Genomic DNA, 27644 nt, shown 5'->3' with positions numbered 1-27644 from the left:
ATGAACCTTCTAGCACTATTGAGCACCTTATTGTTATCCTTCCATAGGTTTACAACAAGTAAACCTGTCCAGGTACGTCCTCAATGAACTGAAGACAGCTATCTTGACTTCTGCTTTGAAGAACTCTTTTTTTTTTTTGTATCTCTGCCATAGTAATACATTATATACATTAAAAAGATATTCTTTCTTTTTCAGGGAATTCTGGAAACCAAGGACTCAGGTAAGTTGTTATTTATAATTATTTTATTATAATTATTTTATAAATCACTGTTACTAAAAAGAAAAAATCCCTTCTCACTCCTATGGGTAGAATGTGTCTTTCTCGGCTTCAGGTCCTCTGCCAAAGACCTGAGAGTTTGAGAGTTCTGTTTGAGAGTTCTGTTCCTAGCAATGCACTGTTCTGTGCAGAGCTCTGGTGGTGTTCCTTGGATCCATTGAAGTCAGTTTCCCAGCTTAGAAGTCACAGCTCCCTGTGCTCCTACCACCAATGGAACCACTTTGGCCTTCACTACCCACAATCCACAGAACTAGTTTTATCTAGTGGTTAAGGCACTAGGCTAGAAACAAGGAAACTGAATTCTACTCACGCCTTAGGTTTAGGCTACGTGAAAGGTTTAGGCTACGTGACTTTGGGCCAGTCACTCTCTCTCAGCCCAACTAAACTCACAGGAGAAAATAGGAGGAGCAAGGAGTATTAGGTATTATTATCATGTTATTGAGTTATTTATAAAAATTGTAAAGGAATGTAAATAAATAAATAAAACCTTTCTAGTTCCTCCTTCAGGCTCTGGTACTCTCTCTCTTCCTTCTCTTTTTCCTTCTCCTTCTCTCTTTGTTTAAAAGAAGCAAGATAAAAACTAACACGGATTTCAAGGGAAAAGAAAAGAGGTAAGAAAAAGACAAAGGCAAAAGTGCAGAAAAAAGGAGAAAGAAGAAAGAAACACAATATAAAGAAGTGACTTCCAATTACAGTTGTAAATAAATTACTTTTTGTTTACAACATTACTAACATTTTCTATAATTTGGTTTTTTTTTTTTCTAATCATCAAGACTACAAGTCATATCATGATTTCAACTTTTCGGTTTCATACACAAAAATCAGTAAGAGGTTCCAGTCAACATTAAACTTAGACAATGTCTTTTCTCTAATCAAAGTTGTGATCTTGGCTGTCAGTTATCAATTTTGTACTAATGTCCTGAATTATAGCATATTGTTTCTGGTGTATCCAGATAAGAGGAAAACTGTCAAATCTTTGAGTTTATAAAACTTTCCTTAATTTGACATCTGGAAATAGAATTCCTGTCACATAATTATACATAGGAGGCTTGCTTCCTCCCTCTTCAAATTAAATAAGTCAGTATGTTAAGAAAAAATATTTCCACTTGAGGAAAAAGATGGCTTATGTCCTTGGTTTTGGACATCTCCTATCAAACTGTCTGGTGTATATATTTTTCATAATCAAAGGATCATTTCTCTTTTTCATTTTCAGTAACAACATGATTAATAAAATTTACCAATCATCTGTACCCAATAGATTAAAGGCATATTGTGTCCTATTTATTTTCTTTCTCAAAAAGAAGATCCCTTAGAAGTTGCAAATACATACAGAAGAACTATAACTCTTCTTCCCAGAGTAAATAATGAGCTTGGGATCCAATATTATGTATTTCCAAAAATGCTTTCCTAATTTCCTAATCAGCCTATTATTTATAATAATGCTGCATCCCCTATAGTAATATACTTTACTCTGTAACATCAAATTTCATATCACAATTTTATTTTTTCTTAAGACTATTCACCTGCCATAATACAATCTTCAGTAGCAATCCTTTGTGAAACATGCATTTTCAATATTAGCGAAGGATTATAGACCTGATCTTGGAAAAGAAATAGGAATGAGTGAGCCATTAAGGGGATACTTTCAGAAAATATTATTCAGAGCTAAGCAAGTAGATTGCATGAGAAGGAACCCCCAAATCCACTTCATTTCTTTTTGGTATAAGCAGGGCCAAGTCTAATTGACTTTTAAGATTCTCACATTCTACATAACAAGAATAAAAAGCATCCTGCTGTGCTGTTTTGGCATGTCAATCAATGGGCAATTGGTAGAGTGAGAAGACGGCGTTTTACAGTATTTTGTCTACTCCATCCTCCTTCCTTGTGGCCTCCTCAGGCTGCAGCATCATACAATCCATGCAAACAAGAAGGATAAAAAGATCCTTGTCTGCAGCAGAGAAATGAAATGAAATGAAATGAAAGTGAGATCTTGGTTTTTATTTTTACTGTGGACCTCCAGGACAATTGGCCATAGCTTGACCTTCTAAGATATCTTCTTCTGAGGTGGCTAGAAAGTATCACAGCTTTAGGAGGACTGTGCATTACCTCATAAGTAAAAGCACAAATCACCTCAAAGCCATGTTTCAAAAAAATTCAAGGCTCCCTCTCAAGAGCTATGCAGGAAAGCCTTCAGACAATTAAGAGGAGCTCAGACAGCTGACAGCAGCAAATGCATTTTATTATTCCTGTTACTCTTCATATCCCCTCAAGCACAAAAATACAGCTGTTTTAGATTCTGGTGTAGCAGCTAATTTCATAGAAGACATTATGGTGCATTTGGGTTATCAGATAATCCTAGTAGCTGAAATAACCGACAAAAAAAATGTTTCCAGCTTGTCCTATTTTGTAATGTAAAACTCTATGAGAAAAAAAAAAAGAAACAATCAAAATAATTCTTGCCACTCCAGACCACAGCTTCCTTCTGTGTCTCCATAATACTAGGCATAGACTGGCTATAAAATCATAAGTCTAATAATATCTACTGGAAGCAAGGGACTATATTTTTAATCTCAAAAGTATATGCAGTAGCATTTTCAGGCATCCCATTCTTTTCTTTCTCTCCTGCACTCCTGCTTGAATTCTTTTCCTTACAAGAAAAATACAAAGATTTCATTGATACTTTTCCAGAAAAGGAAAAAGCCACTGAGCATGTGAACATACTGTCAGTGTGAAACCAGGAGACCATTTCCAGCTAAAAGACACTATTCCATATGTATTCTAAGAGTTAGCTATTTAAAAAGACTTCCTGGATGACAATCTGAAGAAAGGATTTGTCTGCCCTTTGCCTTCATCCGCATCTGGATCATTATTTTTTTATTAAAAAAGAAAGATAATTCTTCTTTGAAGCCTATTCAAGCCTATAAACTTCTTAACCATGTGTCAATTGGGAACCACTACTCATTGCCCCGCATATCAGATCTATTGGATAGCCTCCAGAAAGCAAACATCTTTATTGAATTGGATCTGAGAAGAATTTATAATTTGATCCAGGGGTGAAATGCTCCCGGTTCGGACTGGCTTGCCCGATCCAGTAGCGATGGAGGCGGGTGGTTCGGAGAAATTCCTGCCCCCCCCTTCCCCCCCCCCCATTGCTCAGCTGAGCCGCGCAATCATCAGAGGCTTTTTTTTTTATTTTTAAAAGCATTTTTTCTACAACCTCTTTGGCCGAAAAAATGCTTTTAAAAGTTAAAAAAAAAGCCTCTGATGATTGTGCGGCTCAACTGGGATCCTCAAAGGCTTTTAAAAGAAAAAAAAAACTCTTTTTTTCTTTTAAATGCATCACAATTGCCTAAGGGACTCCCATAAAAGCTAAGAATGGGGAGACAATAGATTTGTTGATTAGATTTGCTTGCAGCAAGAACAAGATCCATACACCAGGGCCAAGAGTAAGGGCTGGTGTCAAGGACTATGTTTCATCCTGTTACATCTGCCACAGGGCTAAGACTTTCATAACAAAATCCACCAAATTAATTCAGCTGCTCTCATCTCTGCTTGGTCTATGGATTCTGGTCTCCTGGATGTTATTATTAATCTTCCAGTTGTACAAAGGTATACCACAATTTTGGTGGTAGATTTGTTTACCAAGGTGGCTTATTTTAATCTCTGTAAGGAGATACTAATAACTCAAGAGGATGCATAACTTTTTCTAGGCCATATTTATAGATATAGAAGCTGAGTCAATTGTGTGACCTCAGCACTCAATTTACACCCAGGGTTTAGAAGGCTGTTCTCCACTTCCCGGACATTTATATTCATTTATCATCCTCTCATCACCCTGAATTTATTGAGCAATCAGAGAAAATAAACACTTGATTAGTGTTTGCATTGCTATGTCTCTTACCAGCAGGAAAATTGGATTGAATTACAGTATTGCCTCTTGCAGAATTTTCCTATAACATCTTGCTGCACTCCTCTCTCATCATACCTCCATTTCAAGCAATTTATGGCTACAATCTCCACATATTGATGTCCAGAGTTCCTGCTTCCATTGTTCCTTGAGCAGTTTTTTCCAGAGAGAAAGGCTGCTCAACTCTTCTTAAAGGAAAAGGTATATTTGGCTTTTGTAAACAAATATAACAAAACGTCAAAGACAAAGTTGTGTTGGGGGATTTGGAATACTTCTCTCTAAGTTTTTTACATTCTTCTTACCTAAGAAATAAAATTTATTACGTTCTTATTATATAACTGCTCAGTGGCCTTGTGTCTATAGTTGTCTATAGTTTTCACTCAAGATTCCTTTCCTTGTTCATGGGGAGTTTCCCTGTCCCTTGCATTTTGCACCTCTTTCCCCACCTGATCCCGCAATGTTTCTGGCAGATGAGGAAGAGTAATAGCAGCAATAGCACTTAGACTTATATACTGCTTCACAGTGCTTTACAGACCTCTCTAAGCAGTTTACAGAGTCAGCATATTTTCCCCAACAATCCGGGTCCTCATTTTACTGACCTCGGAAGGATGGAAGGCTGAGTCAACCTTGAGCGGAACTTCTGGCAGTCAGCAGAATTAGCCTGCCATTCTGCATTCTAACCTCTGTGCCACCACAGCTCTTCAAGAGAAATGCAAAGTGGAATATAGTCTAGATTGTAAACACAGAATGGAATTCTTAGAATATCATAATTACTGGAAGGGTTAGTCTGAATTAGAGAAGTTGTGGGAAGAGCTAAAGATGCCCAAATTGTCTGCCAGTTCCCTCTGGAATTCTTACACAAGTTCTGTTCCCACAAACTGCCATCAAAATCACCCAATGATGATCTTCAAGCCAAAGGAGAATCTTTGTCTCCTGCTACAATGGATCCTCCAGTTGCAGGTGCTGTATCACAGGAGAGAGTGGGTACTTACCAGCTCTATCTACTCTTCTCTTCTGGATTTACCTGCTGACTTTGGCAAGCTGGAAGGCCCATCAGTTAGTCAGATAGGAGGTATTATTATGTATCGATTGCCACTGATGAATTTCCATTTTCATAGATGGGGAAGGGCAGGGATTCTGATTGGGGAGGTGGTATGAAATAATATAGACTTGACCTTTGAATAGGGGATGAGAAAGCCATTAAGGGGGGACTTCTAGAAAAGGTTATTCGATGCTGAGAAAGAGGAAAGCATGAGAAAAAAATCAAAACAACTCCTTGATCTTTTTGTAGCATAATAATGGGCAGACAAAAACTTGGTCAGGCTTTCAAGATTTCATTATTCTATCTGACTATAAAAAAAGAATATCTTTGGAATCTCTACCATGCTTGTTTCTTGACTCTGCCTACCTCCAAGGGCTAGTAATATAATTGCTCAGGAGCTGATAACATTTTTCAGTTGTTTCTCTCATTTTTCTTTGCAGGGGAAACTGACTTTCACCAAGATGATATTGTTTATAAAAGAAGAACACAGAGAAGTGCTATGAGCTGTAGTGGAAATTGTTACTGGCCCAGATCAGAAGATGGCCTGGTCAAGATCCCAGTTAATATCTCTACTGAGTTTTGTACGTCTAAATCTCTTCAAGGAACATCCTTTCATTCAAAAGAATTAAAGAACCATTTTCAATAGACAGCAACAAATAGGAACTGTTACTGATTTATTGAGGTTATTTTCCTATTCCTGCTAACCAAGGTTATAGCGGGCCTGATCGTGATGTGGGTTATTAATAATAAAATAGAATTCTTATTCAGTCAATAATAGGATAATTTTATAGTATTGTTTTTAATTTTCCTATTTAAGTTCTGTTAGTACGTTTTTAAACTGAAGAGCTGTATTCACATTTTAAGAATAATTCCAAATGAAGAAAATGTCTTTAGTTAAGGATTGAACTGTGGAACTTTTGGTGTTCTCTGAGATTGGCTGTTTCCGTACAGATGTTTCCTTACTGACCTACGTAACATCATCAGTACCTGCAAACTGCAAGCATCAATAATATTAGCTGTAGTACTAAAGTATATTATATCAGAGGTGGTATTCAGCAGGTTCTGACCAGTTCTGGAGAACCGGTAGCGGAAATTTTGAGTAGTTTGGAGAACCAGTAAATACCTCCTCTGACTGGCCCTGCCCCCATCTATTCTCTGCCTCCCGAGTCCCAGCTGATTGGGAGAAAATCGGGCTTTTTCAGTAACCTTCCCCTGGAATGGGGAGGGAATGGAGATTTTACAGTATCCCTCCCCTGCCATGCCCACCAAGCCACACCCACATAACCAGTAGTAAAAAAAAATTGAATCCCACCACTGTATTATATACAGTCCAAGTTAGGTTCAGGTGATAGCAAAGACTACTGGAATTCTTTTATCTCCAAATGGGTTTTGATGATACAGCTAAGACTGCAAGGGATTCCAAATGATAGCATTTGACCTGGAATCAATAATAAAATATTATCACATAAGAAGCCACCTTTATACAGAGTCAAACCAATGGTCTATCTAGCTCAGTACTATTAACACTATAAGGCAACAGCTTTTGAAGGCTGGATCACTTATAAAATAATTCTTGATGCCTACAGCAGGTCCGTCTCAAAAAATTCTCTGCAAAAACTCTTCCACTTTGTATGCATTTGTAGGAAGCAAGTATGATCATTGTTCCCCACAAAACTTCTGCAATCTTCAAAACCCGTACCAAGGTTGTTAATTTGTAATTTCATTGCAACTGAAGAGTACAATGATTAAACACATGGAAAATAATCATTTGAATGCTATTAAACTAATTCAATTAAAGAAAATTCAGCTTTCAGCATGCCTGAGCCCTTCCTTTGTCTGGCACACTGAAACGCTTCTGCAGTGTGATCCCTGGCATACCATTCACTGGCTAAGTATTGTTGTGGCTTTAAAAAAAAATTGCAAATCCTTAATCAGAAGGTCCTTTTGATAGGATCTCATAGTTTGAAATGCTTAAACAAAGAACTGCTTGACAAATATTTATACCGGTATGAAAAGATTTTAATCTTTATTGGATGCTTGAAGTGGTAGCAAAATACTGAACTGTTTTTAACATGGACAGGCTAGGATTTATTTGCAAAATGTTTTCATGACAAATAAAATGTACATAAACTTAACACAATTATTAAATTGTTCACATGGCTTATGCAAATGGAACTCATCCTCTCCTTCACCTCCAGACTGAATTCCTTAGGGTAGTCTTTAAAAAGAATTAAGTTTTGTGGACTTTTCTAGATCTATCCTGTAGTCTTATTCTCTTTTGGTGGTGGAGATATTAACTCAAAAATCATCACCATCACCCCACATTCTTTTTCTCAGATACTTCTCTGATAATTCTGATAGAGTTTTTTTCAAATTATGGACTTTTATCTTTCTAAGTACACAAAAAACCTCATGCAGATGTAGCTACACTTGTATGTGAGGTGAACATATATTTCAAATATGTTGTAACTTTCCCCTCTATTAGCCCAGCAGAAAGGCCCCAAAGTCATAATGGTTTCCAATTTTCTAAACTTCCTTGAAATTGGAACCCTTAGCCAAACTGGAACTACTTCCTAGCTGCGCAATAATAGAGGTTAAAAAAAAAAAACCCTGCTGTTTGAGTGGAAGCCATGTAAATAATAATAACATTACAGCAATCTTTTATCAAACATACTTTATTTTTGAGAAGCAAATGTATTTACTATTAGAATAATCTCCAGAAGTGAGCAGTTTTCCCATATCAGCAAAAATGATTTTCTTAGAACTTAACATAATGTACTGTGTATGAGTGCATTCATTTCTATAATCTTTTGTTTCAGCCGTGGAGCACAAAGCTGTGATAGTTAAAGCAATAGAAGAATTTGTCACCCTGACATGCATCCGGTTTATCAAACACACAGTAGAATACGACTACATAAACATTGTCCCTGGAGACAGGTAAGGAACATTTATCCTTCAAGAATTAACAACATATTCCTTGAATTATCTCTGCTGTTGTATTTCTGCATTAAAATGAAGATTTGAGGTATAAGATATGAGTACATATTATATGGATGAAGCTCAATATATTTCTTAACAAAGATAATCATTCTTCAACCCATTTCCTAGAGCACCCATGGGATATTTACTTTTAAATTACAGACCCTCCCCCACTTGTTAAAACTGCGATAATATTGCATTTCTAGCCTGATGCTTTAACCAGAACACAAAGTGGCTCTCAGACCTGCGTAGCCTTACCTTTTATAGACAATGATTTTCTATTCCTTAGAACTGTAATGGAGAACCTATGGCACGCATGCCACAGGTGACATGCGGAGCCATATTGGTGGGCGCACGAGCTCAGTTTGCTGACTTCTGTTTCCAGCCTCTGGAGGGCCTCCGGGGGTGGGGGAGGCTGTTTTCATCCTCCCCAGGCTCCTAGAAAGCTCTGGAGCATGGGGAGAGCAAAAAACGGGTCTTCTGGTCCCACTGGAAGTCGGCAAATGGGCCGTTTCCAGCCTCTGGAGGGCCTCAAGGGGGATAGGGAAGGCCGTTTTCACCCTCCCCAGGCTCCTAGAAAGCCTCTGGAGCCTCAGGAAAGTGAAAAACGGGGCTACCATGCCATTTCGTGCCAAAAGCGAGGGGGACACATGCACATGCGCAGGAGGGCGGGCACATGGAATTATGGGTGTGGGCATATACACAAACCCCCCCCACTCCCACGCTTTTGGCACGCGATGGCAAAAAGGTTAGCCATCCCTGCCTTAGAACATAATTTACATAATGACTGCATTCCCTTTCTGTATTATCAGATGCTGGTCCTACTTTGGAAAGATTGGAGGCAGACAGCAACTCAGTTTGTTGAAAAATGGCTGCATGTACAAAGGATTGATTCAGCATGAGCTCAACCACGCACTAGGTTTTCTACATGAACAAACCCGCAGCGACCGAGACAATTACGTTAAAATTAACTTGGAATATGTTGCCAAAGGTAGGTGTGTTGGCACTCAGATAGCATGTCAACTGTTGCCTGAATTGATTGACATTTCTATTTCTTATGACTGTCTATGCATCAAAGCATTCTGGAAGGAATGTGCATTAAATCCATTTAGAATTGAAACAGCTGTACACATATGCATATGTACATATTAAATGACCCAAGGCGATTTCGCCAGAATCAGAGAATGGTTTCCAATGAAGATTTAATTAAGCCTAAATATTTGGAAAAGTTCAAACTAGATGCCGAAGTTTTCAAAGCAGCCAGAGTGTGACTTCAAAATGAATCTTCCTCTAAATGTAGCCCTTGACTTAGGACCATAATTGGGATCAGAACTGCTCTCATTAAATGATGCTGTTGTTAAGTGAGTTGTCCCTGGTTTTACAACTTTTCTTGTCATGGTCATTAAGTGAATCACACAGTCATTAAACAAATCCAACTTTCTTATTGATTTTGCTTATTGGGGTGGCCAGAAATGGTGATCACATGGCCCCTGCAATTGTCCTAAATGCATGCCACTTGCCAAGTGCCTGAATCAAATGTACAAGAACCGGTTGTAAAATAATTTTTTTGAACACCAGTGTACCTTTGAACAGTCACTAAACAAATAGTCAGAAATAGAGGGCTACCTGTAGTTTTTCCAGGTATCTGCAAACAATAAATACAGTTAACAATTTGTGTTAAAATGTACTGTAGAAGCTATGCAACTATGCTTTTCTTTGTTTCTATATGGTCTTATACTAGAAACTACCCTGATTTGTATTGGTCTGAGCATCCTAGAGACTTCAAGGTTGCTTCTTAAATGAACCTTTAGATTCTACATTAGCTATGGATCAGTAGGAGGCACTGCATAACTTGTTTTGTCCTTATTGGGAGTTTTCAGAGCTAGATATACTAGAAGCTTCACATTCAATTCTTTAATGAGATTTTAACCTACAATAGTATGGAGGATACCTAGCTTGAAGAGGTTCAATAAGGACAAAATTGGACATGGGGGCAGTGGTGAAATCCAATTTTTTTTACTACCAGTTCTGTGGCCGTGGCTTGGTGGGTGTGGCTTGGCAGGCGTGGCAGGGGAAGGATATTGCAAAATCTCAATTCCCATCCCACTCTGGGGCAAGCCAGAGGTGGTATTTGCCAGTTCTCCGAACTACTCAACATTTCCGCTACCGGTTCTCCAAACTGCTCAGAATTTCTGCTACCGGTTCTCCAGAACCTGTCAGAACCTGCTGGATTTCAGCCCTGCCTGGGGCGCATCTATTGGTCAGTAATTAATACTGTATAACATCCAAAATGTGGGTAAAACTTAGACCTTCAGTTGTGGTGGGAAAATACAATGCAAATTAATACTACTTCTGATTTCCAGAAAGCATAATAAAGACAAAGACGCTTTCAGATGTCTCCAGGGATAAGCTCCTTAAAGCATGGGTGAAAGCTTTTCTGATCTTTTTCAATTTTTATAAAATAAAGGCTTTACTCCAATGTTTGAATTGAAGGATTCAGTCCCACCCTGAGAAATCATGACTCCAGAGCTTAGATATTCCTGCTTTCTTTTTATTTTATTATTAAACGATTAGTGGCCATGTAATAAAGCTTACTTTGTCTTGCAAATCACCCATGACCTTTTTTAGCGGTGGTTGAGAAGCAAACACAGCTGTAATGAAGCAAACATGGCAGTTGTAAAGAGCATGTGATGGTTATAAAGCAAATTTGGCAGTCATTAAGTGAATCCATTGTTTGCATTGATTGTTTTGTTTTGTTTTTTTTTGCTCGAAACCAAAAGTAACACCGGTTTCAGAGAAAATATGTTGTACTATACATTGCAGTCATGTGGCTATCAGATGCTGCAAACAACCATAAATGTGAGTCAGTTGCCTATACCCAAAACGATCACATGACCATTTGGGGCCCTTTGGAATTTCAAATCTGGGTTGTAAGTAGCCCTGGGGGGATGGGGTTTATGGTAACTTCAAATGATCACTGAGTAACTGGACAATCATTTGACTGAGATGGCATAAGGCTCCTGCCTGCCTTGAGAAGGGGGTTGGACTAGAACAGGGGGTCTCCAACCTTAGCAACTTTAAGCCTGGGGGACTTCAACTTCCAGAATTCCCCAGCCAGCAAAGCAAAGAATTCTGGGAGATGAAGTCCTCCAGGCTTAAAGTTGCCAAGGTTGGAGACCCCTGGACTAGAAGATTTCTGAAATCTCCCTTCTATCCCTATGATTCTATAACATAAGTTAAGCACCATCTATTATCTTTATCATAATGGCGGAATTCTCTCATCTATTTTATATATATATATATATATATATATATATATATATATATATATATATATATATAGTATTAATTCTATGTTTTATTAACAGTTTTAATGGCTAATTGTCTGATGTGAGTCTGCTGTGCTAATATGCTAAGATTGAATTAGATTCCATTAACAAAATCTTCTTACAGGATAAAGTTTAAAAGCAATCTGGAATTCACAAAGTGACAGTTAATTGACATATTGCTACACTCACAAATCCTTAAATCTAAAATAGGTGGATGAAAACCAGCCTTACTCATTTTTTTTCTATTTGTGTTTGCATGAATTTGTGTTTGCAAATCTGTTTATTATTTACTTTAATATATTTCAGGAGAACGGGGGAATTTTGAAAAAGGAAACACCACCAATCTGGGTCTTCCATATGACTATGATTCAGTTATGCATTATGGCGCGTAAGTTTATTGACTGAGTAGTTGACTGAATTTATATAGTCACCCAACTTCAGCACCATAACTACTGGCACATACAACAGATGTTAAGCAAAACAGAAACAGTTTCAGTTAACTCAGTTTGACTCAGAGCATTTTCTCTTTTCTGACATAATTCTTTGCAATTATAGGAGAAGGAATCTACATTGTTTTCAAATAAGAACCCTTCTTTTAAAATCAGAAAAAAAAATTATTTATGTTTTCTTTTGAGAGCAGTGTTTAATTTCTAAAAAGGAAGGAAGCAGAGAGAAGGCTAGAGGTTTAAATCTGAAATATAGTTATGTAATGTCAAAGTGTGCACAGTGTGACTACTATTTTGAGACAAACCAGGAGCAAAATACAGTACACAAAGGTTTTTCAAACAGTGGTTTATCTACAAGTTATATATACATACACATGCTAAGCAAAGCCAGGCAATCAATCGATATTCAACTATAACAGGAAGCACACACGGAGAGAAATACACGGAGAACTACAATGAAGATAGAACATGAGGAGAGAGAGAGAGAGACGCCCTCACATGGCCTCCCCTTTAAAGACAGCTTCTTAAAGTGGCAGTAACCCTGCTAATTCATTCTCATTTCATCATCTCGGCTTACAGACTTACAGCAGCTGGTCAGCTATTAAATCATCATTACCTTAACATGTAATTCTCTCCTTGCTCAACCATTCAACCGTCATGCTTGGGACTTCGTTCTTTTTTGTAACAACTCTAACGCAGCAGAGTCATGACTGAGAGCCTTCTGCCAAGTTATTCCAAGAACTCAGTTAAGGGTTAAGTGTCTGGACATCAGTGGTTTGTTACCACTCTTGGGTATGGGATTAGCAATGTATGAGAACCAATAACACAATTGTCATTTGGGGGGTGGGAGAGCCATAAACAAAACTATAAGGTTTCATGGAACTTTTGGCTGAAAAGCATGATTAAGTGATAGTTGTTTGATCATTATTCAATGGCTTTATGAATAATTTGCCTCAAGTTAAGGAAAGACTCAAAAAAACTGAAACCAATAGTTTCTCATCTAATTCAACAAATCTCCACCCCCCTCAAAAAAAAGCAAGAAAAAAAGGAGAACCAGACCAATTCCATTGGCTATGAGGAGTTTTTTGTTATCTAATTAAAGGTATTTGGTAATCTCTGAGTTTCAGTAGCTAAACTAGATAATCAATGTTATCACTAGCATTACAATATCACTGATGATGTTACCTAGTAATGAAACATCTGCAAGAAAACAACCAGAGGAAGCACCAAGGACCCCTCATTTCCTCCCTGAGCTACAAATATTCTCCTTTATTGTTGCCTAATTCGGCCCCTCCTTCCAGCTCCTACTTTGGCTATTATTTTTTGGAAATTCTTATTAAAACAAGAGAGAGGTTTTCTTCCTGTTTCCAATAGAAGGGAAAAACTCTCATTGCCACATTGTTGTCTAATTTAGTCCTCATGCTTATACGTGACAAATATTATACGTGACAGATATTATCCTAGAAATTAATGGGTTTGTTTTCTTGGATTTTATCTTGATCCTGGTTTTCCAGGATTGTCATTCATATATTATATTAGATACGGGCTGTTAATAAATTTGCCAAATTAGACTTTGTAATTTGTACCTGGGTTTTTTTTTTTTTTTTTGCAGGTATGATTTTTCTAATACTGCTGGAAAACCAACCATTATCCCCATTCCTAATGGATCTGTACCAATTGGTCAAAGAGTAGGGCTGAGCAACTTAGATGTGAAAAAAATCAATAAGCTCTACAGCTGCAGTGAGTAATAAAGTCATATATCACAACACACTTTTCATCTTAATGTGAATTTTTATAACATTGAATTACAAGGCAGCCAAATTTAATAAAATAATTGGACATTGCATGACATTATTCAACAAAGTGCTTCAAACATAGGGAATAATTTACTGTGCATCTGTTAATTAAGAGAAAGTTTAAGACAGTGTGAACTGGCTCAAAATATGGAGTATTTTGTATAAGTATAAAGTTGAAGAATAGCTGCTGAATGTGATAAGAGCAATATGTGATGGAAAAGAATGCATCCCATCTTAAGGAGTGATTCTGGAAGTAAAATAAGGATGCATGATATCATCTTGATTATTTAATGTGCTTATGATTTTTTATATATATAAATATGATTAAAGAAATGTACAGACTTACAACTAAGTCACCAGACTTACTGGTGACTTAGTTGGGGACATGAATATTTATGTACTTGAGAACTCAAATAATTTATAGCAAATGCAGGGGAAAATATGTATGCATTAAAGATAAAATAGGTGAAAAATTAGAGTGCGTAGATAAATTGGTGTACCTAGGGAGAATGTTTACCAAAGATGGGGAAATGAAAGGAGAAATGTTACAACATGGAAATATTGGTAGGAAAACAGTGATTTATTATAAAGAATTAATGCTTATTGAAAAGTAAAAACAGCTTGATATAAAAACGTGCTTCTGTCCATTTTGATATATGGAAATGAGCATTGGCTATGTTACAAGACATGTAAAATTAAATATAATGTAACAGGAATGGGTTATTTAAGAAAAGCACATGATAAATAAGAAAAATGGAGCAAGAATGAATGGGTAATAAATGAATGTGGATAGAACACAAGACTGAGTCACCGGTTTGTTCACATAAATTGAATAAAGATCAAATCTTAAAACAAATATATAAAATAAGAGTGAGCTAATTGAAAAGATGGGAACACTGAAAAAGTGATAATTCAATGAAGGTGAAGAGATCCTGAGAGAAGAAGGGTGAGAAATTTTAAGGAATAAGGAACATATATATGAAATAGTGTATGGTGGAAACAAAATGTGCTTATTTACATAAAGTTCTTCCATGCATTTGCATAACACTTCTGATTTGTAAAAGAGAGTAACATTATACATAGGCATGTATTTATGTATGCCTAGTTATGAAATCTCCTTATAGATCTTTCAAACACTGAGATGCCTATTGCATTGATTATTGCACTACATAGGTTACTATAGATTTCCAATCTGAAAATAGTTATAGGTGGGTGTGTAATCCAATTGATTCTTTGGGCTTGAAGTAGCTGGAAAAAACAAGGGATCTCTGGAAATCCAAATAAAGCATGCCAAAAAAGGTGCTATGCATTATGGATCTCAATTAGAAATAAGATGGACAAACAATGGCTCCATAAAATTTATTGAATAATGGAGCTATTTCAGAAATGGTGTGGCAAAGAGGTATGCCACTGTTAGAATGTCATCTGATCTCAGGGAGATATACTATACACTTCATACTGAACCAAGAAGATAATTTCCTTGGATTCCAGTTATATTTCTCAGACAAGGATGTGAGTTTTCTGGCATTGGAAGATTATGGCTGACTCAAATATGTAATCTGTAATTTAATTCTCCTCATCATTTCCCTCTATTTGTCTCTAATTATGGAAGTTCCAGATAGAAAAACCTCATATGATGCTTCCAATGGAATTGCAATGGATTCTATTTTCATGTTGGAAGCCCTGAGGCACTTTCGTAGTGAAAGGATTAGCCAGTGACATTTCCATTGCCTGAGGGTTGCCCAGTTGGAGTCTTCTTTCATGTCCCCATTAATGAGCCCCTGAAGTGGTACCTATTTACCTGCTCATGTTTGCATGCTTTGGCAGGAATAAGAACAAATGATAGGAACTCATCCCACTACACCGCAGCATTTCAGCTTTGAACGCAGGCTTGCAAATTGGGAACCAAGTGGTCTAACCACATGAGCCACTGTGCTCCCTTACTGTAATGGAGCCTTGTTGTCCCCACTTACATTTCCATATCCATTCACCCACTATACCCGTGATGGCGAACCTATGGCATGCATGCCACAGGTGGCACACGGAGCCATATTAGTGGGCACGCCAGCTCAGCTCTGGGGCGCATGCGCGTGCCGGCCAGCTGATTTTCGGGCCTTCTGGGCCCACCAGAAGTAGGAAAACAGGCTGTTTCCTGCCTCTGGAGGGCCTGGGGCGGGGTGGGGAAGGCCCATTTTTCTTTCTTACCTGGCTCCAGATCCTTTCTGTGTATTTGGGAAGAGCGAAAACAGCCTTTCCCACTCCCTTGGAGGCCCTAAGAAGGCTGAAAGGGCCCATTTCCCGACTTCCGCTGGGACAGGAAGTGACGTTTTTTCCTGTCCCCAGCCTCCAGAGACTCCTAGAAAGGCTCCTACGGACTCCTAGAGAGGCTCCTACAGACTCCTAGAGAGGTTCTGGAGGCTGGGGACAGCAAAAAATGTCACTTCCTGTCCCACCGAGAGTTGGGAAATGGGCCCTTTCAGTCTCCATCGCGCCTCCAAGGGAGTGGGAAAGGCTGTTTTCGACCTTCCCAGATGCATAGAAAGGATCTGGAATCAGGTAAGAAAGAAAAATGGGCCTACCAGGCCATCATGTGCCAGGAGCAGGGGTGGGTGGGGTTCCGTGCGCATGCACATGGGCATATGCATGCGCGACCCTCCCCCCACCCCCCCTCTTCTGGCACGCGATGGCAAAAAGGTTAGCCATCACTGCACTATACCCACTATACTGAAACCGCTACTGCTGCTTCTATGAAAGCAAAATCTATCCATCAGCCAAATATCAGAAGCCTTGCCCTTACCAACAAAAGGCCTGCAGAAGGCAGAGTAGAGATCAGTGCACATCCTAATGTTTCAAATAATATAAAAGCTATTCTTTTGCATTCTTTTCTGCCTCCCTTATAGTAATAACTATATTTTGTTCTTAACTGAGCTAAAAGTTCCAAATACATTGTTCATTGTTGAGTTGTGAGACCAGTGGTCATTGAAAGATGTTTCTCTGACATGGAATTTAATTACTACATTATTTTCTACAAAAGAAACTACATTTCTACTAAACTACATTGAAAGTTATTTAATAAACATGCTTTTTCCCTTGTGAATCTAGATGATTTAGCTGAATTTTCTGTTTAAACGTCTCCTCTTCATTGCCAACATGTTGTTCTGTCCTATAGATGATTGTAGCACTGTGCTACATAATCCAGATGGTCATTTCTGCTCTTATAATTATCCCCATTCATATCCCAGAAACATCACCTGCTTGTGGCTCATCCAAACTCTACAAGGAAAGGTAAGATGTTCAAACCTGTAGTTACACTGGGGGATAGTCAGTAATATCTAGATGCGATACAAAATGAAGCCATGGATAATACACGGGAGCCATGACCTCTTATTACTTGTAAACTTTACAGATGTGCTTTCTAAGGATCTTTGAAAGTAGATTTCTTCTAATTCATCAGTCCCAAGTCTAGGCAGAAACCTCATATCATAGATCAATGACCATAAATCAGTGGTGAACTCCAATTTTTTTTACTACCAGTTCTGTGGCCGTGGCTTGGTGGGTGTGGTGTGGCTTGGTGGGTGTGGCAGGGGAAGGATACTGCAAAATCTCCATTCCTACCCCACTCCAGGGGAAGGATACTGCAAAATCCCCATTCCCACCCCACTCTGGGACCAGCCAGAGGTGGTATTTGCCGGTTCTCCGAACTACTCAAAATTTCTGCTACTGGTTCTCCGAACTCAACATTTCTGTTACCGGTTCTCCAGAGCCTGTCAGAACCTGCTGGATTTCACCCCTGCCATAGATCATATATCATATCATCCATTTCTCATATCAGAATAGAAATATTTTTTCAGTCTGAGCTACACATTTTTTCATGATTGCTCTTCCATGGGCTCTCTAATCACAATGAGCAGGAACAAAGTAAAATGTAGGCAGAGTTAAAGCAAAAGCAAACAGGGCCAGGACACATTTTCACTCATTTACACATACATGCATACACAGGGACGAGACAGTCACACAAAAACACATCCTTGTGCATTCATATATATCCACGCAAACATACATTTGAATGTGGCATTCATATCTATTCACAGGTGTTGATTTCCTTAGGTGGGATGAGTAACAATACAGGGAATTGTTGGGAAAGGGAACTGTTGGGAAAGGGAGTTTTTTTTTTTTAAAAAAAAAAGTCATTTACTTTAAGGTTTTATTCCAGCTTTTCTCCCTTTATGTTTAAGTTGTCTGGAGGGTTAAACTCCAGTCAACACATTATATTTACCACTGTAATAGAATGCACTGCTTGAGCTTTCAAATAATATTAGCTGTATTTTATAATAATATACAATATTTGAAAAGAGAAAAAGACACTCACCCACATCAAATGTCCTCCAAACATTATGTTTAGATTTGAAAATCTTTCTTAGAGCTAAGCAGAAACTTTCCCAGATCTAACTATTGTGCATTCTTGAGGTGAAAGGACGCTTCAGAACAGATTGATTTTTAATTGTATAGCATTAAAAACTCTTTAATTCATCAAAACAATACTATACAGATTTAACAATACTATGCCTATTTTTGCTTTAAAATGTGTATTAAGCAAAAAAACACCTGTAAAAATGTGGATTCTTCCTCATAATTTCTGGGCAAGATACTTGCAAATCCATTGAATGGTGGTCAAAATCAGATAGAGAGAAGTTTTCTAAATAAAATAAACATTTTTACTGTTTTACTCCATGTCTTCTGAGGAAAAACACTTCAAAATATCAAGAAGCTAGAGGTCATTGGCCAATCTTCTTCAGAAAGAAACTGTGACAGTTAAGAAAGAAAACAAACATCTTGAATCACCTTTCTCCAACTTGACAAGTTCACTAAGCCACTATAATTTCCAAAATTATAGGGTGATGGGTTGGTAAAGGTTAATATATTCTAAATTAAGAAGTAAGTTGCATTTATCCAATTTTCATTTCTATCTTTGGGCTGGTGCCTTTTGCTGATACAGTTTTGCATATGAAGTTAATAAATCTTCATTGTATTTCATGTGTCAGTACTATGAACCATTCAGGAGGCCATTTCTCAGATTTAACAAGGGCTGCTTGAGAAATTTGAGAATTGGAGCTAACTCAAACTCCACTGCTGGCATGGAAATGTTTGAGAACATGTTCAAAGTTCTTAGTGTAGCAGCTGACGACTTCCAAACATTCCCATAATCAGAACAACTGGTGGAAAAGATCAAACAAGGAACATACATTTATTTAAAAAAAAAAACACTTGAAGATAAAATGTATTGCTCAGCAGTCTTATTTGCTCATTCTCCTATTTGTTTTCTTGATGTTGAATTAAATATGTCAGAATTCAGTGAAAACCATAGTTATTGGCACAGTGCTATGCTGTACAAATTCTTAATATTGCTTTATAATGCCTTGGTAAGATCCGACTTGGAATATAGCACCCAGGTTTGGTTGCCACAATATAAAAAAAGATGTTGAGTCTCTAGAAAGAGTGCAGAGAAGACCAACAAAGATGAGTAGTGGATTGGAGGTTAAAACATACAAAGAATATTTGCAGGAATTGAGTGTGTCTAGTTTAATGAAAAGAAGAACCAGGGGTGACATGATAGCAGTATTCCAATATTTGAGAAGTTGCTCTAAGATATGGTTAACCTATTTTCCAAAGCCCCAGAAGGTCAGACAAGAAGCAATGGTTGGAAACTAATCAAGGAGAGAAGCAATCTGGAAGCAAGGAGAAATTTCCTGACTGTGAGAAAATTTAATCGGTGGAGCAACTTGCCTCCAGAGGTTGGGGTGTTCCAACACCAGAGATTTTTAAGAAGAGATTGGACAACCATTTGTCTGAAATGGTATAGGTTTTCTGCTTGAGAAGGGACTTGGACTAGAAGCCCTCCAAGGTCACTTCCAAATGTGCACAGAACCATATTCATCATGATTGCTGATGATCTTTTGCTGTAATTTTTGCAGTGAATAATATCTAATACGTAGCATCTTCTTAAATGAATGTTATAAAAGAAATGGGAAATTTTAGTTAAAATATTTCTATTTCAGCCCTATGTATAACTAGCTCTATGTTTAATTAATATACTAGAACCATGATGGCAAACCTATGGCATGTGTGCCCCATATCTGTAGGCACACAAGTGTTGCCCTAGTTCAGCTCCAACATGCATGTGCGTGCCAGCCAAATGATTTTCAGGCCTTCCGGGCCCACCAGAAGTCGGAAACAGCTGTTTCTTGCCTCTGGAGGCCTCCAGGCTGTGGAAAAGGCCATTTTCGCCCTCCCCAGGCTCCTAGAAAGCCTCTGGAGCCTGGGGAGTGTGAAAAACTGGCCTTCCGGTCCTACCGGAAGTTGGGAAATGGGCCATTTCTGGTCTCTGGAGGGCCTCTGGGGGGGTGGGGAAAGCCGTTTTCACCCTCCCCAGGTTCCTAGAAAGCCTCTGGAGCCTGGGGAGAGAGAAAAACGGGCCTTCCAGTCCCACTGGAAGTCAGGAAGCAGGCCATTTCCAGCCTCCAGTGGGGTGGGGAAAGCCGTTTTCACCCTCCCCAGGCTCCTAGAAAGCCTTTGGAGCCTGGAGACAGTGAAAAACGGGCCTTCCGGTCCCACCATGCCATCACATGCCAAAAGCGGGGGGAGTGCGGGGAGGTTGTGCATGCATGCGCGGGGGACGGGGCACATTAAATTATGGTACATACACGCGACCCCCACTTTTGGCACATGACGGCAAAAAGATACTGTACTAGAAGATAGTTGACAGTGGAGCAATACTCGAAAGAGTATGTTGTAATTAGAAATAAACAATATGTTTTTATGCCCAGAATATAAAATGAAGCAGAGAACTGTGATTAAATGCAGATTAAAAGTGGAAGAGCCTTTAGAAAATGATTTTTTTAAATAGAAAAGTTAGATAAATGAAGTATAGAATTAATTATTAAATATATTAGTTCCATCATGTTCAACATTTCTGTATCAATCAGTTCTTAATTCTCATGCAGAATAAAACATATTACATACATAGCACACACACAAAAAAGCAACCCTCTATAGTATGGCGGAGTGACATTGAATTATACATGACAAGAGTTTTTTTCTTCCCAGCTTTCTTGTGGTATGTAGCATCTGCTATATCAATTAAGGTATAGTGAATATAAGAAGATACATTTTACCAAAATCAAGATACACTTAATAAGAAACAGATTTAATAACTTAAAGCTGCTTATTTTTTCTTATTCTGCTTTAGGTCTTCCTGAATTTTCACGTCCTTGATCTCCAGAGTTCTCCAAACTGTTCCTCTGATTACATCCGAATTTATGATGGAAGCAGTAGAAAAGATCGGATTCTCATTGACAAGTGTTGCAGGGCAGGGCAATTACCTGCTGTGTTGGCTTCTGGGAACACAATGCTTATAGAATTTGTAAGTGACGAAGATGAGACTGCAACAGGGTTTATGGCCTCCTACACACATGGTATGAATGGTATTCAAGTCTCATTACTAGTTACTTGTGAAATGACAAAGCAGATACACACAAAATAAATCACTTGCAATGGTTAAATGTATCTGTAAGGTCAGTTAATTTTATAGCTTCCATTGGAGAATCTCAATTAAATTCTCTAAATGCAACTTTATGATTCATCCAACTGCATGACTTCTAATTTGGTGCTTATCTGAAAACCAGTTTCAATTCCAGTTTATGCAATTCCAGTAAATACTGGTTCCATTGAGTTCAAAGTAGCTCAATATCTTCAACCCTATCATCAATAAGAGGATGATAGCTCTAGGATGAAGTCATCTGCTTTGTCCTTTGTCATATATTTCTGAGCTAGGAATTGTCACAGAATTTCAGACTTTGTCATTGTCTGCCAATCGTAAAGCATGTTATAGGTCAATAATTGGCAGATATTTCACATGTCAGCAGCCATCTTCTCTTTTACCCTTGGCTTCTTTGAGCTCATATTTCTACACTAACAAGAAAAAAAATGAAAAAGGAATAACACTTTCCAATGCTTTCCAATGATTATTTTGCAAAGTCTTGCACTCCTTCTTAGAGTCTCAAGAAACACACAAGAAAGAAAATCTTTTTAAAATGTGTAGGTAATAAGATAACCCATTTTATCTAGTCTAATCTATTTTATTATTATTTTATTATTATTACTATTACTTCCATGAAGTTTTCTTTTTCTTAACCATAGTAAAGTGTGGAGGAACGTTCACTAATACTTCGGGAGCCATTACTACTCCAAACTTTCCTAAAAAATACCCTCCAAATCAAGCTTGCCTATGGATTATCAGTGCTCCTCCAGGAAACAAGGTAAGACACAATGGGGCAAGGGACAGAGGAAGATCAAAAAAAGGGAAGATGGGGACTGGGACTGTGTGTTAACCTCATGAGGTGTTCCAGACAAAAAGCATAATCAGTACTAGCTTTATTGAAAGATTACATCAACATTCGCAAGACTGAAAGTATTTCTCCTTCCTTTCTTTTTTTTCTTTTTTTCTTCTTCTTCTTCTTCTTTTTTTTTTTTTGCTTTAATTTATATGCCACCCTTCTCCGGAGACTCAGGGTGGCTTACAATGCATTAAGCAATAAGCAATAGCCTTCATACTTTTGTATATTTATACAAAGTCAGCTTATTGCCCCCACAATCTGGGTCCTCATTTTACCTACCTTTGAAAGGATGGAAGGCTGAGTCAACCTTGAGCCTGGTGGGATTTGAACTTGCAGTAATTGCAAGCAGCAGATGTTAATAACAGTGCATTAGTCCACTGTGCTACCAAGGCTCTTTCCTTTTACTCTCCATAAAACTAGGGATAGTCCCTTCTGAAATGTTTTACATGCCTCTGTCCTTCTGTTGGCTGAGACATATTTTACATGCTGATTGCCCAGTCTGTGGGTTTTCCTTCTGTCTCCCAAGGTTATTCCCACATACCATTACACTGTGTGATTGAAGCCCTATCCCTTTTTATATGTGTCACAATGTATGCCAAAAGAAACAGGGCTTCATTTATGTGGTTGTTACCACTATTTTGAGGGTTTCTTTGGCCCCCTCCTGCACGGGCCTCTGAACAGAGATTAAATTTCCAGAAACACAATTGGGTGCAGATTACAACTTTTCTCAGAAATATATAGTGTCATGAAAGTGAAATGAGCCCCTGATTCAAAGCACAGCAATAACAAGGGAATGGTTCATAATTAACCCAAAACATCCTTCTTAACTTAAAAAATAATAAAAAACTTAAAAAAAAACCATCCTTCTTAATTTATCCTTGAAGGCAACAGACATCCTCCATATCAAAGACAAACGATTTCCACCATCACTTCCCAATGTAGACTGGCTAAGGTTAATAGCAGTTGTAATAGGTTAATAGTTGTAATCTGAAAGGTGGCAAGTGGTCTACCTGGACAAGTTGGGCTCTTTGGGCAAAACAATATTAGTCATGTGCAAGAGAGAGAGTTAAGTGGGATTGGATTATGAAGGGTTTTTAGAAAAGGAATCATAAATGGGTGGGTAGAAAATTGAGTACTGTTGCCATTAGAGATTACAGATTAACAGAGTTGGAAGGGACATTGTAGGTCATCTAGTCCAACCCTCTGCCCAAGCAGACCCTACATCATTTCTGACAGATGGCAGGCCAGTCTCTTCTTGAAAGCTTCCAGTGATGAAGCTCCCACAACTTCTGAAGGCAAGCTGTTCCATTGGACAGCTCAAGTACTTAAGGTTAGCAGTGTTCCAATATCTAAGGGACTGCCACAAAGAAGAGGAAGTCAACCTAGTCTCTAAAGCACCTGAAGGCAGGACAAGATGCAATGGATGAAAACTAATCAAGGAGACAAGCAACCTAGAACTAAGGAAAAAATCCTGAAAATTAGAACAATTAATCGATGGAACAACTTGCCTCCTGAAGTTGTGGATGATCCAACACTGGAAGGTTTTAAGAAGAGATTGGACAACTATTTGTCTGAAATGATATAGGACTTCCTGCCTGAGCAGGGGGTTGGACTAGAAGATCTCCAAGGTCCCTTCCACTCTGCCATTCTGTTATTCTGTTAAGTACCAGTTTAATCACATATGTGCCTTTGAGTCAGTGTTGACTCTGACAACTGCCTGACAAGTCCTCTGAAGTTTTATTGGGAAGACTTAAGAATAGGCTTGCCATTTCCTCCTTCCAGGGACTGAGGGAGAGTGACTGGCCCAAGGTCACCCAGCCGGCTTTGTGTCTCAGGACGGTGCGGGGGAACAGAAGTCATGGTGTCTTGACATGGTTTCACTACACCGAGATGGTTCTACCAACATCATATAGAAAAAATATTTATGTATATAATATAGTTGTAGAAAATGTAGTATCAGTTATGAAATATATTTATAGTCAAACCTGAACAGTTTTAAAGAATTTAATATCATCAAAATTTCCATATTGCAATCATGTTCCCTTTTTAAGTCCTCTTCAATATTTTTTAGTCTTTCAAAAGAGCCTGTTGTGATAGATATAGAAATACTGAGTAATGTTCAATATATATTTCTTTGACATTAAATGAAATAGATTTGAAGCATTTTTAAAACATTGTTGATATTCTTCAGTGGTAAGTTGTCGTGAGTTTAAAAAGAAAGTATTATAATCATTTCATTTAAAAACAACTCAGAATTTGCAATCAATTTTTTTCCAGTGTACGCTCAGCAGAAATAAGTCTTTTAAATAATACTCAAGTCAATAAAAGTAGAAAGCCCTTGATCTTGCCATTTCTTGTAACTAATCCTATTTAACCATGACAAATGATAAATTATGAGAGAAAAGGGAAAGGATCAAAGGGCAGAATCTCTATTCATTTTTATAAATCTTTGTAAATATGGGTTTATGACAGTAAATAGCATTTTTACCCTGAGATATTGAGAGTGTAATATTAACTCAGCTTGTAGCATCTGACCATCTTTCAAGCTCCAAATAGCATGAATTGTTTAAATTGAAAAACATCAAAATAACATTTCAGATTAACTGACATCATACATTTCTTTATACAGTTTATGTAATCTTAGTCACCATAATTATGCATTAAAAAGCATTTTTCCAATATGTAAACCCAAGTAAGCGATAAGGGAATTTTAAGTAGATATAAAAATTAGGAAAAAACTGTCATTTTAATTGCAGCTATTCTGTCAAGCGTAGATAAGGAATCATGTTATCATGACTTCAGTTCCATCTTAATGTTTTGAAAGAGAATCATAATTACCGTACATTTTTAATTGATGCCAGTCTTTTGCTTTAACTACCTAAATCTACCCTTCTAGTGTAAAGCCAGAAGATTCTTGATAGCAATTTTTGTGATTATTTACTACTAATGATAAAAATAGCCAATGGTTTATCAAAATCGTCTTTAGTCTTGCTACTGCATGACCTTTATTATATTCCAATTAGAGACATCCTACATCTCTAGTAGGATTCTGAAGAGAAAGTATCATAGAATCTTCAAGTTATTAAAGAATATTCTACTTTATATCAAAACCTTGGATGTTATTTTTTTTTCTCCAAACTGTCAGTGGTAACATTACAAGGAGATCAACAAAAGAAACTGGGTAGGAGAACTCTGAAAAGTATTTGAAATGGGCACTTTGCAGTGTATTTTAGAGCAAGTAAAATATTTGAAGTACCTGGGCTTCTGGGTATATTGGTATATTGATGTACCTGGGCTTCTGGGTATATCGGTTCATCCACATGCTTCTCTGGTAAATGTCTATGGAAATTATCAGTCATCCAGCTGAAGAAGCTTCTTGGATGAGAAGTGAAACATCTTCAAAGAAAAAAAACAGAAAGTCCAGTTGCCTCTTGAAAAAACACCTTTGAGGCTTCCCTGGTAGTAACAGTAGAACAGTAGAACACTCAAGCATGCTGTTGTGGCCCATCAGTGGTCTGTGCGGATTGTAGCTGATTCTGACAATGAAGAGGCTGGTGTGGTGCTGCGCCAGCAGCCTGTGCAGCTGGCACTCGAGTCAGACAATGAGGAAGCTGGAGAAGATATGGTGCCAGAGGCAGGGATTCAGCCAGGGCCTTCAGAACCTCCAGAAGCTCCTTTAAGTGAAGAGGACGAAGAGGAGGAGCCTCTTCTCGATGCACGGGCATGCAGAGCTGCCAAAAGGCAGGAATGGCTCCTCAGGAGAGTAAGGCTTGGGGCTAATTGGCCACTCCCTTAGCCTATTTAAGGAGGAACGCCAACTTTAGTTCACTCTCCTTCGTGTCTGGATTTCTGCAAATTGCTTCTGGGCTTCCTGCCAACCATAGTAAGATTGTGATTACTTTATCTTTGGTTTCTTGTAGGCTGTTAAGAAAGTTTATTAACAGCTTTTGTTTGAAGACTGAGTTATTTTAGTAAATTAAGTTTTGTACAGATTTGGTGTGTGCTGTATTCTTTGGGGTCCATAGCTGGGGCAGAACACATGCATGCACATGTTCGCATAACCAGGGACAGCATGTAAAGCAACAGGTTATTCCCAAATAATTTATGGGTTTGACCAGTTTAAAAAAAAAACATGGTGATTCATTTCACATAACTGATTTATATAAAAAAATCAAATCCAAATTCTGATTCTCATTGTTTAAACTTACTCTATACTGTGATGAATTTAGAGTAAATGTTATGTTATACAAACTCACACACAAAAAGTTGTACCTTTTTCTGGATTCCTCAGATATCTTTGACCATGATCTCTTTTGAGCTGGAAGACATTGATGGCTGCAGATACGACAGACTTGTGCTTTATGATGGCAGTCAAAGCAGTTCTTCCCTTATTGGCACTTTCTGTGGAAAAATGGAAGTTCCTCCTTATACTTCTACTGGAAACTTTCTTCGTATAGAGTTTTACACTGACTTTGCTTTTCAGCTGTCTGGATTCAAGTTGGACTACTCGATTAAATAGAATGTCTAGAATTTCTGAACATCAGTTTGTGGGTTGTGTTATGAAAAATTGTCAAATACTGTATGCTACATAGTTAGCTTAATAAATAATTGAATTACTTATGTAATCAGAAGTTTTATTCTATTCTGTGCTTGCAAAACATTAGAGATTAAATGGCTGGATAGATAACATTAATTTAAAACAATTTCAAGAATTTATTTATGCAAAGCTTATTAAAAGAAAGACCATATATTTTATTATATTTAATTTGTGAAATTGATCAACACAAGAAATGGTGATCGCTCCTAATTTGGATAGGTAATTGGATAAAGTCATAGAGGACAAATCTTTCAAGGGCTATTTATCTCGAGACTTAGTATTGCCACTGGGTTCAAGACTTCATATCCACAAAACCATTTTCAGGGGGGAAATTGGCAGGAGAGCATGACTTCATTTCACTCTGGTGGGCATCCTGGAGTCATCTGGTTGGTCATTATAGAAAACAAAAGAGTATTTTCAGGAGTCTTCTTGAATACCAAAGTTCAAAGGCATCAATATTCTTCATATTCTGCTTCTTCAAAATCCAAATTTCAATTCCATAGAAAGGCATAGAAAATATTACAGCTTGACAGTTTTGATTTTTGTAGGTATAGACACATGATGACATTTGACTATCTTTTCCAGGCCTTTGAGGCTACTCTAACAAGTGAGAGTCTATGGTACATTTCTAGATGGCCTATTCCTTTACTGTTGATGGTTGATCCTAAAAAGCAGAATCTGTCAACTGCTAGAAGGATAGAAAGGGGGGGAGGGGAGAGAGGAGGGGGAGAACTAACTTTTCTTCTTACCTTCTCTAACCTTGTTTCTCTTGATCCTTCTGTCTCCTGTACCCCTTAGTGCCTGATACGTCATTCCCGAAGCTGTCCTCAACAGACCCTGTCCACCACTCTCCCATTATTTTGCTCTATCCCTTTGCA

General features: G+C 37.9%; 1 protein-coding gene across 1 annotated transcript; it reads left to right on the top strand.

The window, feature by feature from the left end:
• LOC139307872 (astacin-like metalloendopeptidase) lies at nucleotides 1-26688 on the top strand. The gene is made up of 11 exons (XM_070931223.1): nucleotides 1-72; nucleotides 196-220; nucleotides 5667-5807; nucleotides 8046-8163; nucleotides 9018-9196; nucleotides 11841-11922; nucleotides 13593-13720; nucleotides 16946-17061; nucleotides 21023-21248; nucleotides 21973-22091; nucleotides 26461-26688. The coding sequence occupies exons 1-11, from the start codon at nucleotides 1-3 to the stop codon at nucleotides 26686-26688; spliced, it is 1434 nt and encodes a 477-aa protein (XP_070787324.1).
• The last annotated feature ends 956 nt before the right edge of the window (nucleotides 26689-27644 follow it).

This window comes from Pituophis catenifer, unplaced genomic scaffold, assembly GCF_029215685.1.
Source record: "Pituophis catenifer annectens isolate HBS135680 unplaced genomic scaffold, rPitCat1.0.hap2 SCAF_1, whole genome shotgun sequence".
In the NCBI taxonomy this organism is placed as follows: Eukaryota; Metazoa; Chordata; class Lepidosauria; order Squamata; family Colubridae; genus Pituophis; species Pituophis catenifer.
The sequence above is the reverse complement of the archived record's forward strand: the minus strand, read 5'-3'. Positions and strand labels throughout refer to the sequence as shown.

Bases quoted from the DNA above. Each gene is read 5' to 3' on its own strand.
- LOC139307872 (XM_070931223.1), top strand. From the start codon at position 1: ATGAACCTTCTAGCACTATTGAGCACCTTATTGTTATCCTTCCATAGG. The intron at 17,062-21,022 runs GTAAGATGTTCA...ATTCTGCTTTAG, and splicing joins TCCAAACTCTACAAGGAAAG to GTCTTCCTGAATTTTCACGT. The intron at 21,249-21,972 runs GTATGAATGGTA...TCTTAACCATAG, and splicing joins TATGGCCTCCTACACACATG to TAAAGTGTGGAGGAACGTTC.